The 12,494-nt window shown below is 45.6% G+C and overlaps 1 protein-coding gene and 1 long non-coding RNA gene across 2 annotated transcripts; both read left to right on the forward strand.

The window, feature by feature from the left end:
- The first annotated feature begins 8,317 nt into the window (after window positions 1-8,317).
- On the forward strand, window positions 8,318-11,918 carry LOC123427113. The gene is made up of 2 exons (XR_006622367.1): window positions 8,318-8,767; window positions 11,312-11,918. It is a non-coding gene; the product is annotated as an uncharacterized LOC123427113 (long non-coding RNA).
- Window positions 8,761-10,390, forward strand: LOC123427112. The gene has a single exon (XM_045111069.1). The coding sequence runs from the start codon at window positions 9,170-9,172 to the stop codon at window positions 10,271-10,273; it is 1,104 nt and encodes a 367-aa protein (XP_044967004.1). The 5' UTR covers window positions 8,761-9,169; the 3' UTR covers window positions 10,274-10,390.
- Window positions 11,919-12,494: the final 576 nt, after the last annotated feature.

Below are 12,494 nucleotides of genomic sequence, written 5' to 3' on the forward strand. Positions count from 1 at the left end.
ATGCTCATTAAGTTCCCCAACATCACTATCATCAACACAATTTAACAATGAAGGAGCAGTAGCGATGTTGGTCTTAATGATGGGAGTTACCTGATTGATACCTTTTGCCATGAGGCACTTGGTGGTGTGGTTCTCGTTGGGGGCGTTGAAGAGAGACACCTTCTGGGGAGAGGTAGTGGCAATAGCAACAGTTGTCGTTGCCACTGCATCATCATCATCATCATTGGAAGGGTACTCTTCAAGGGCCACCATCCCTTTTGGGTGGGGTTTCTTCACAAAGTTGCTCTTGATTGGAAATGATTTGGTTTTGTCTTTGCGAATGAGCTTGCCCCCGTTGTCTTCGCTTTTCTCATAGGGACATTCAGCCACGAAGTGGCTCACGTTACCACAGTTATAACATGTCCTCACTCGTTGCTTGGGTTTGAAACCATTCGAGTTGTTCTTGGTGAAGGTGGGTCTTGAGTTTCTCTTCTTGCCCCAGAATTGCCTTGACGCAAGAGCCATGTGCTCATGATAGGCATACTTTGTGTCTTCAGGGCAGCTCTCCTCTTCCTCATCCTCTTCTTCTTGTTCAAACATTGCTTTTGCTTTTAGTGCAAGGTTTAGTGAAGTTGTCTTCGAGTGAACACGAGCAAGTGCATTGTCGGCTGTTTCGTTCATGATTGACATTGCAATGAATTCATCCAACACCTCACTAGAAGACAAGGAGTGGAAGTCTGGCCGCTGACGAATGACATATGACATGGCTTTGTTGAAAGGCATGATGGCTTTGAGAAACTTGCGCTTGACCCATGTATCATCCACATCCTTTCTCCCATGATCCTTGAGTGCCACAGCAATAGCAGTCACCCTCCGATAGAGATCACGAGGGTCCTCATCTTCCTTCATCACAAACTCATCGGCCTTATCAAGGATCACTTCATAGTTGGATCGTTGAATGCTTGAGCTTCCCTTGTACAACACCATAATATGCTCCCAACAATCTTTGGCCAAAGTGAAGGGACGCAAGTGAGGAAGATCTTCAGATGGCACTGCAGACTGGAGAATAAACAAGGTGGAGTGATTGTATTGATTGTCTGCATCTTCTCTTGGAGTGAGGTTGCTTGGATCATGGGGATAATATCCTTGCTCGATGATTCTCCACAAGTTGGTTGAGCTGTGATTCAAATGAGACTTAGTAGAAAATACCTAGTTAGCAAAGTCACCTTTCACAAGCTTAGGAGGAGGACCAACATGATTAAGACGCGGTGCGGGAACGGATCCTCCATAGACCATGGGGGTGGAACTGAGGCATATGTTCCAGTCCCATCCTTTTCGTGAGATGAGGAAGGTCGCATACCTTTAGCCGCTTCCTTAGAGGAATTGGCCTCCGAATCGGTGTTGGTGGGTTTAACCACTAACGCCGGTTCGGGTGGACTTTTAAATCCCTCAATTAACTCTTTAAGCATGGTCTTGACTTCGTTCGTCAAGGACGTCTTGAGGGCGGCCATAGCCGTATTCAAGTCGTCCCTTGTGACCGAAGTCAAGTCCATGTCCTCGGGTTGCCCATGGTTAATTCCCTCTCCGCCTTCCATACTCTTCGGGTGGTGAAACCCTTAATAAAGAGACGTGGCTCTGATACCAATTTAAAGGATCGATATGGTTGACTAGAGGGGGTGAATAGGCAACGACCACTTTTTAATTAATCTTAGCAAGTTAGGGTAAACTACATACGGGTTCACAAATATGACAACAATGGGGTGAACCGTAATGAAGCTAGCAATGATAGCTACTAAGACAAGTAAGGGAAAGATAACAACATAAGCATACACAAAGTAAAGGTTAGAGATAACCACAAGTGGAACCAATGAAGACGAGGATGTGTTACCGAAGTTCCTTCCCTTTGATAGGAAGTACGTCTCCGTTGGAGCGGTGTGGAGGCACAATGCTCCCCAATAAGCCACTAAGGCCACCGTATTCTCCTCCCGCCCTCGCACGATGCAAGGTACCGTGATTCCACTATAGGTGCCCTTGAAGTCGGCGACCGAACCTTTACAAACAAGGTTGGGGCAAACTCCACACAAAGCTTGAAGGCTCCCAACAAGACCACGAAGCTTCACCAAAATGGAATGTGGCTTCGAGGTGACCTCAACCGTCTAAGATGCTCAAACACCCAAGAGTAACAAGATCCGCAAGGGATTGGTGGGGGAATCAACTTTTCTCTTTGTGGAAGTGTGGATCTAGGCCTTATCAACCAATCCCTAAAGAATCAACAAGTTTGATTGGCTAGGGAGAGAGATCGGGCACTTTTGAGCTTAGGGAGCAACAATGGAGCTTGGGAGGGAAAGAGATGGGGTTCCAAAGCTAGAAGAACCCTTTATATAGTGGGGGGGGAATCCAACCGTTTTCCCACTCACAGCCCATGCCTAGCGGTACTACCGCTGGATGCAGCGGTACTACCGCTGGCACTCCAGCGGTACTACCGCTGGCTGCAGCGGTACTACCGCTGGCACTCCAGCGATATTACCGCTGGCTACAGCGGTACTACCGCTCGGCCCCTGGTAGTGCATAAGCACTACCACCGCCAAGAAAGTCTTCGCAAAAAGGTCCGTCCACGTACAACCGCTAGGCAGGCGGTACTAAGCTCCTGGAGCGGTACTACCGCTGACCAGGGGCGGTACTACCGCCAGCTAGCGGTACTACCGCTGGATGTAGCGGTACTACCGCTAGCACTCCAGCGGTACTACCGCTAGGGCGAGTGGTACTACCGCTAGGCCCAGCGGTACTACCGCTGGGGGACCCTTTGCAAAGTCGAAGGAAACACTATGGCGGGAGCCACTCCAAAGTTGCCGGCAAGGGGGAAAATATGTGAAGTGTGCACGTGCGAGATTGATTCCACCCAAACCTTTCCACTACGGTTCCCCTCTTAATAGTACGACTTTCCTATGACTCAAATAAAGAGAATCGTATAGAACACTGTGCTTCTGTTCCACGAAAGAGGGGGCGAGTCGCCTTGTGCCGTTGACGTGTGTTATCTGAAATCTTAATACACACGGTTAGTCCTTTGCGGTACTGTCATCAATCACCAAAATTACTTAGGCATAAACTATGCCCCAACATAAAACATATAGTGTTGCCCTTAAGTGAGGAAAAGATCCCAAATAGGACAAATAAAAGATCCCAAAGAGAACAAATGAGAGATAAAAAAGAAAGAGCCAAAGAGGCCACACAAAAAAGAAAAGAAAAAGAGAAGGGAGCAACACTACTATTCCTTTGAAAGATCCACACTCGTACTCCATTGCTATATTGGTACTACATAGAGATTATCATTCATGCATAACTATGTGGGGACCCTTACACTGTAGAACTTGGTTTGCATATTCCAATGATGAGCCTCCTCAAATGAGCTCTAGGTCTTCATGAGCAAACAAGTTGGATGCACCCCAACTAGTTCCATTGGAGAGCTTACCTTAGCTCATATGTGCATTCGTTACATGGAAATCCCTACTCCTCACATCGTATCTATCATTTGGCTTTCTCTCGCCTATGGTTGTCCTCATTGATGTGATCCTTTCACACCTTTTTGTCTTCCTTCCCCATCATTATCCTATTTGCCATCCTAAGTGCCAACATATCTTGCTTACGCTCATCCATTGCATGAGTGCTCAAAGTCGAAAGGGAGAGGATCATTTTGACTTGTGCCTGACTAGTTGTGTGGGAATGAGTCAAAATAAGATTCCGAAGGAGACCAAGCGTTAAATTTTAGTAGATTGAGTTCTCAATTAAAAAACATTTTATGATCTCAACCCATCTCCCACTTCTTGCACGGAAACACCATTGGAAGACATTCGAGTCAGGGACAGCGAGAGCTCTTGCACCTTTATGTTCTTACTTTGCTAAATTCAATACTAGATATAGATTCTTGCTTGTTATTGTCTTGACTTGAATTGCATATCTCACTTGCTTTACCTTGAAGTTCTTATATGTGTGTTACCATGTCACCACAGAAATTATTGTGTTATCATTTATCTACTCAAGGACGAGCAGAAATTAAGCATGGGGATGTTGATACGTCCCAAGCGTATCTATAATTTCTGCTTGTTCCATGATCTTTTGGGCGACATTGTTATATGTTTTGCTACACTTTTATATCAGTTTACACATATTTGGACTAACCTACTAACTCAGTGCACCCAGTGCCAGTTTCTGTCTGCTGATATCTATTTTTCAGAGGCTTTAACCCAATTTTCCGAAGGCCGAAAAATTCCAGAAAAAATATATAAAAAATCAGCGAAACGGAAGCTTCCGGATCACCGAAGATGGGCCAGAGGGGGCCAGGGGCCTCCCAGGCGACCTGCTGGCTCGGCCAGGCCCTAGGTCGCACCAGGAGGCCGCCTGGGTGGGTCCCACCTCCTCCGATGCCCTCCTTGGGCCTATATTTAGAGTCCCAAGAGGAAACCCTTCCATAACATCTAGAATCGCGAATTTCTCCATCGTTCCGCCGCCGCACCGCTTCCGAGATCGGGAGCGTTAGGAGACCTCTTCCCGACACCGTGTCGGAGGGAGGATTGACCTCTGGGAGCTTCTCCACCTCCATGGACACTTCCCGGACGTGCCGTGAGTAGTCCTCCTTGGACCATGAGTCCATGACCAGTAGCTATGTGATGTCTTCTCTCCGATCTTGTGCTTCAATGGTTAGCCCTTGTGAGCTGCCCTACATGATCAAGGCATCTATGTAATTCTCTTGCAATTGCTATGCTTAGTTTGTTAGGATCCGATGGATTATGAGATTATGTTCAGATTGTTATGAGTTATATATTTGATTATCATTTTATATTATGTTTCTTAGTGATTCATGCATGTTCTCCGTTGCTATTTATTGCTTTGGCCGAGTAGTAGATTGTAACTCCAAGAGGGAGCGTTATTCATGATTGTGGGTTCATGCCCCTTGATGTCTAGCTTGAGTGATAGAAACATGAGACTAGGGGATGTGCTTGTTGCCACGAGGGAGAAAACAACGGTGCTTGTGACCACGGTTGCAAGGATTGTTTACCTTACGCATAGTTCATTAATGTAATTGTCCGTTGCTTTGAATTTACACTTTGGGTGGGGCTCGCAACTTAATATCGACGAGATGTTCTGGATAGATATCTCAAGGTGGATGATTAGTATGTATATGCTGATGAATAAACGGTCTACTTGTCTTGGCGTACTGTCCATTACTATTGAACCTCTAACTACAAGTAGCATAATTAGCATTGCGGTGCATTCATAATTCTGTCAATTGCCCAACTGTGATTTGTTTACCCAAGCATAGTTGTTTATCGTCTTTTGGGAGAGAGACATCAGTAGTGAACATCATGTGACTCCGGCCCATATCACCATCACTGTTTACAGCTCCATCATTTACCGATTTTATTTACTTTTCCGTTGCAATCACTATTACCTTCCCGCTTGTGTTTTGATTCTTTGCAAACTACAAGGTCGGAGAGATTGACAACCTTTCTGTATTCGTTGCAAGCAAAGTTATTTGTTGTGTGTGCAGATCCACATCTTTTGCTAGCGCCAGTGTGGAAGACATCTACTTGTTGATCCTAGGAGTCCTCCTGATTCGATCTCACAGTTTCCGTATGAGAAAAAACTTGCTGCTCACTACATCTTAATCTTCCACTTACGATAACCAATGGGGTGCGAGAAATATATACATCATCTCGTCATTAGCAGACACGCTCGTAGGTGCACCGGCCATCCATGACGAGAGCCCGCGCTGCCCCGCTTCTTGATCTGAGTTGAACCACTGCCTCCACATGGTGGATTCTCTGGAACACTGAGATCTTGACCACGTCGTACACTTTAAACACCTGCTGCAACGTCTCCTCACTGATCGGGTAGTACACATGGTGCACAGTGACGCGAAGAACACCGCCGGTGAACAACTCTTGTTGACTGGACATTTCGTCAAACACGTGGTAGGCAGGAAGTGGGTGGTAATTGTTTTCCTGGATCCGCTATGATGATTTGGATGGTGCCGTTGCTCCGCTCCAAGCCGATCCAACTCAGCCCAGGATTTTGTGCGATTCACCATAGCGAATCACACCCAGGGCAATGGATGTTACGGATCTGGCTGAGAGAGTTGAGGAATACACAACAGAAGTAAAAAATTTAAGGAAATTTATTGGCTATGAATACCAATTGTCATGACCCAAACGCATACATGGGATAAGCAATCATATAGGTACCAATATTGGATACAAGAGAAGGGATTTGAGGTTAGAATCAGCAGCAGAGAGGGATGAGATACAGGTAGGAGGAGGGTGACAAACGGAGCAAGAGGATGAGAGGCTTCAGACGTATCATCCAGTTCGATGCCTCTCTCCACGCCTCCAGTGAGTTTTAATACTTCCTGATCTAAAGTTTAATCAACTCGACCAGCCACGTACAACAGCCCATAGCGTAAGAGCATCTTCAAAAGACGTCCAACCATCGCGCGTGTTAAAACAGTTTGCAGCGCTGAAATATCAAATATAGCGCGACCGAGTGCGCTGGATCTAGCGGCCGCCGTAAAATATTGCGCGCGCTGCTCCAGCAGGCGCTCCAAAAATGCATAGCACGCGCCCAACACAAACAACATACGAGACTACAAACAAATTTTAGAAGATCAAACAAATAAAAAATAGTCAACAATAAATAGTTTGATTTTTCACAATAATCAACAATAAATAAATAGTTCAACACTACAACATTAAACATACAAATCATCATTGTCATTTTGTTGGCCATTTCATGTCCATCACTCCTCGATTAGATCCTTCTGAAGATCGTCATGCGTTTCGGCACGTCAATTGGCATGATAGGAGGCAACAAATCAGGCCACCCTCGCAGCCCGATGACGCACTCGCACGGGATGTCCCAAGAGCTCATACCGAAAGTAGTCTAAATCTTGGCCACACTTATTCTTGAAATAACATGATCACACAAGCGTGCATGATGTATCAAAACATATTTTGATTTCAAAATCTAGCCGATCCTCTCACAATAACAAATTGGGCTTGCAAAATCCCAAAAGCTCTTTCCACATCTTTCCGAGCCGCCGCCTGAGCATTGTGGAAATCTAGATTTTTCTTACCTTTTATTTTTTTCAACGGCTTTACAAATGTTTGCCACTTTGGGTAGATGACATCCATAAGATAGTACCCATAGTTGTATGTATGGTCGTTTGCTACAAACTTCACCGGTGACAGTTCATCATTTGTAATCTTATTCATGAGTGGTGACCGATTAACAACGTTGATGCCATTTAAAGATCCAGGTATTCCAAAAAAGCATGCCAAATCCAATTCTCTTGATCGGCAACCGCTCCAAGGCTTATAGTGGAATCCTTTCTTTTGGCCATGGAATTGCCCATGACATGCCTTAGGACAGTTCTTCCAACTCCAGTGCATGCAATCTATCAAGCCAAGCATACCTGGGAACCCATGAGCTTTGTTCATCTCCAATAGCCTTGCGATGGCTTCAACATTGAGAGATCTCAAATACTTCGGGCCAAACACTTGCACAATTTCGATTGTGAAGCGCTTGACACACATGATGGCCTGACTCTCACCCATGGTCAAGTGGTCATCAACTAGATCAGCCGGAGTATCGTATGCCAACATACGCAAAGCGGCTGTCACCTTTTGAAAGGTGTTATGCCCGAGTTCTCTGACAACATTCCTCCTCTCCTGAAAAAACGATTATGGCTCGTCAGTTTCTCTGCAATGCGTCTGAACAACTCGGTGCTCATCCTAAACCGACGCCGGAAGTACTCGGGGTACACTGGATTATCCACAAAATAGTGCCTCATCAATCTGTTGTCGGCATCGATTTTATCCCTCCAAATTTTCTGTCGACCCATAACCGAACCACCGTGCTTTGGTTTTTTTATTGATGTGCATATCTAGGATCATTACAAGGTCCTCCTCCTCTTCAATATCAAATTCTTCTTCGAAAGAATCATATGATGAACTCATCTATAATATTAAATTTAAACTAGTCTATAGAAACTACCAAAGACATGCACTAAATTCATTTAAAAAATGTCAAGTTGAAGCAAGACATACCTTGCAAGCGTTTTGTCGAACAACTTGTGGACGCCGAGCGGCAGTGGGCGGTCGAGCGCTCTATGTTGGTAGAATGGGGCGCGCAAGGGGGGGGGATTAGAGGGAGACGAAGGAAACAGAGGCGACACGAGCATAGGCCCGAGAAGCGCCGTCGGGTCGTCGGAGCAAATGGGGTGGCGAGGGCGGTGGCGCCATCGCCTAGATCCAGTGATGGATAGACGATGCGCTCGAGTCGTTGTTGTTCAGCGTGCGATAGTGGGTGCACGAAATATGAGGCACACGAAACCATTTCATCTTGCGCGTTGAACTATTTTCCCTGCGCAGGTGTAATAGAAGTTGTTTTTTCATCGCGGCGTTTATATAGGGTAAGGGACGTGGGTGTTGGAGAGACGAACCCAATTTGAAGCGCGTGAAGAGGAATAGCAGACGCGCAAAAAGTTGCTCAGAAAAAGAAAAAAACGCGCAAGAAAAGAAAAGGAGGGGAAGCAGAGCAGGGGCGTAGCGCCGCCGGCCACATCAACATTTCGGTGACCACGGGAGGGGCGGCGTGTCTCCACTGCCTTCTAGCCATACGGGCGGCCCGGCAACTCCAGGACCACGGGCTTGGGGGCTACTACTCCGGCGACCACTGCTCGGTAACTCCGGTGAAGCCGCCAGGGTCCCCGCCGCCTCCCGCCGACAAGGATGCGGTGAGTTCTCAGCGTCTTGTAGCATCTTGGGTGGCGATTGCTCGGTGATCTTTTCGCCAGAATCCCCCTCCCCTTTCGATCCCGATTTCACTCTTGATTCGGCTCCCCTCCCCCAATCCGTCGGGCATTCCCATTGTCGGGAGTTCGATTAGTCATTCCGTTGTTCTGCTCCGACTCGGGCTCTAGCTCCTGTCTGCAAACCGAGCCCGGCAGGGAGTTCGATTAGCCATCCATAAATAAGCGGAGGGATTTCCAAGACCTAACGCATCATTGCCAGGTTAGATCTGGATCACGTTGTCGTCTCCTTGCCCTTCCGTTTGTTTCTTCTCCTGTACTGGCAACCTCGTAGCCATCAGAATAAAAAAAAAATCAATCTTTAGATCCAGTTAGTGCGGGAAGAACATGTCTAAGCGTCAGCACTCGCACCTCGACGTCGACCGTATCGGGAAAAGGCCGCGTCGTGTGCCGAAGAAGCACCTCTACCTGGTGTTGGATGATTGGCACAAGGGCTTCAGCATCCACAAGATCGACGTCGACGCCTTACAGGACGCCACCACCGAACTGCACTATGGGTTCCCTGACCCTGCTGCTCTCCGGTTAGCCGCACCGGTAAATCGTCTTCACATGGACTTCGCCGCCATGGGCAGCAACATCTTCATCACCACCAACCCATGCTCTCCAAACACTCCCACCCTCGTGTTCGACACCGAGACGGCTGGGCTCACCATGGGTCCCCGTCCACCGATTCAAATCATCGACACGACTACCTTCACAGTGGCCACCGGCGGCATGCTGTACGCGTTGACACATCGCCACGTCCACGAGCAGCACTCTTTCGAGGCCATGTCGTGGGCACCAATGGACAACGACGAGCCGTGGCCGAGCCCAACCATGAGATGGTCCTGGAAAAGTGTTCCCTCGCCGCCACCATTCGCCATGGACGACGTAATCACCTCTTATGCGCTGCACCCGGACGGACACACCATATTCATGTCTGCGCATGACCTGCGCTATCATCATCTTCCAAAGGGCACCTTCTCCTTCGACACCAGGAATTCCAAGTGGAGGTGTCATGGGGATTGGGCTCTACCATTCCAAGGACAAGCTTACTTCGACAACGGGCTAGACGCATGGGTCGGGCTTCACAAGGACGGGTACATCTGCTCCTGTGAAGTCGCCTCCCGCAGCAGCACAAGTGCCGTGGAGCCGGAGTGGAAGGTGACCAAGGAGAAGCTGTTCCTCAAGGACCCGGAGAGACGGCTGGATTTTGCGAGGGCCAGTCTCGCGTATATGGGCGACGGCAGCTTTTGCCTTGTTGAGGTTGTGCTACGCAAGGGAGTGGAGTTTAAGTGCGCCTTTGGTGACCGTGGCTGTGTGCTCCACATGAGCACCTTTGGTCTTAAGTATGATCGTAGGGGAGAACTGCAAACCACGCGCCACCACACTAACTCCTATGTAGTGTCTAAGTATCTCCCGACAGTTTCTCCTCAGGTCTTCTGGATGTAAAGCTATTTGACATGTTTTGTGCAAACCATGTCCGAGCAATGTAAGCTATGTATGATATGTGGGCAGGATAAATAGAAGTAAAAAAGAAGTCCACTTCTCTTTGGCATTTTTGTGTAACACGAGTGATTCTTTTTTGCATATCTGTTCTCGAAAGCACAGTGATGACCACACACTTCAAAAATTAAAAGCGGGGCTGTCTTTTGCTCCTGCAACAACACTCTGTCAAATATCGATGGTGAAATTCTATTCTAATATCACCATGTTAATTATTTCTTATTTTGAAGAAACATAGCAGAAGCATTATGGAGAAATTACAGTTTTGCTGCAAGAAAATTAAACTACCTATGTTGAATATACAAAGGAAGAAATGGTTACGAACCTACTGAGTAATTGCCAGGCCCAGTTCTGGCAAAAATTGGAATATGTTCTCGAAGCTAATAGTGTCTAGTCATATATGTTCTTGAAGAAAATTACAAACAACATTTAGGTTAGTATATGGTGGTTAACAGCTTCATCAAATGACTCTGTATGTGCAGGGCTATGGTTCTTAAAGTTAATCCATTGTGCTTCTACCCATGACAGTAGTGTGCAGCTTGTATTTGCTAAATTCTTGGTGTAAATTTTACTTTCCTTCCACCATTTATCAATAGGATCTGCCTTTGTTATGTCTATCATTAAGAATGGTACTCCCTCTCTACACTAACGTAAGATTGAACTGCAAAAATGTCTTATGTTACTGTACAACTTTACTTTGTACTAAAGTTGTACTAAATCCGCGACACTTATTTTAGGACATAGGGAGTATCTTATTACTCTCGACTATTCTGCATTTTTATTTGAGTTCATCCAATTTTATCTTTGCTACTCCCTCCGATTCATATTACTTGTCGCAACTTTAGTATAACTTTAAGTTGCGGCAACTAGTATGGATGGGAGGGAGTAATAAATTTCTTTACTTGGCGTTGTCACTGCACTGATGTATCATTGGTGGATGCTACATGGTTGTTTGTTCCTGACCACTACACTTTTGTTGATTAGGCTCTTCCTGCCCTGAACTATTCTGACAGGCTGACAGCTCCTCTTCCATCACCAAAGGCCCTGAACATTGAACATAAGTATTTATGTTCAACCACCCTATCATTGACGTAACTGCATTGTTGCTTGTTCCTTGTTCCAGTTGTAATTTTCAATTGGTGGTTGCTGCTTGCAAATAATTTAGAGGTTGATGATAGATTGTTCTCTTTTCATTAGTATGTTCTAAAAGAGGAGCAAAACCATTCCGAATTAGCAATTTGTTGTTGCTACTCTGCAATTTTCTGCTTGGTATCCAAAATAACAAACAGGAAATCCGTGGTTCAAAATTTTATCTCTTTCGTTATGAGAGTTTGAAGAAACAACCTCTTGTAGTAGTGTAGGAAAAGCTGCGTACTATAGACTCAAAGTGGTCGGACCCTTCCCTGGATCCTGCGCAAGCGGCAGCTACGTGCACCGGGCTGCTCTTATCAGAGTTTGAGGATCTTTACCAACTGCACTAGAATATTAGGAAGCTAAGAAAAAAGGAGCTCATTTTTATTTAGATTAAAACTGCAAATACTGCAATTAACAAATTGTTGTAATTTAAATGAATTACCAACATTGTTGCTAAGTGACACTGCATTATTTTCTCTCTTTGCATTGCTAGATTTTTTCTTTTATTCAAATTGAGGACGTTTGTCTTTGATGGCTTTTCCTTATCAGTAATGCTCTGTTCTTCTTACCAATATGAGGAGAGTTGAAAATAATTCGTAGGTGGGTCTAGTACTCTAGTTTGAATTTACCTGTAAGCTATTCTTTCTCCCTGTAGACCACAAATAGAACGATTTATAACCCTATTTAACATTGCTGTCTATTTTCCCTATTTATTCATATTTATGTAGCACATGCACAAGTTGCTCGGGCAGTTTGATTCTTTTGAGTTAGACTTTTGAGTTAGCTTAGTTGTATTTCAGTGGTTCCTGACTTTTTCTTTTAGGCTGGTTGTAATGGGTAGTATCATATACTAGTATCATGCATATGATGCTAGTGTATGATAGCACACCCGTAATGCATAGTATCATATGTTAGTATCATAGGATGGTTCATTTATTGTCATGCAAGACACATAGTAGCACAACATTTAATATGATACGGTATCATGATATGATACTCAACCCTCTCTTTCTTCATTTAATTTTATGTCACC

This window comes from Hordeum vulgare, chromosome 2H, assembly GCF_904849725.1.
Source record: "Hordeum vulgare subsp. vulgare chromosome 2H, MorexV3_pseudomolecules_assembly, whole genome shotgun sequence".
NCBI classification, from domain to species: domain Eukaryota; kingdom Viridiplantae; phylum Streptophyta; class Magnoliopsida; order Poales; family Poaceae; genus Hordeum; species Hordeum vulgare.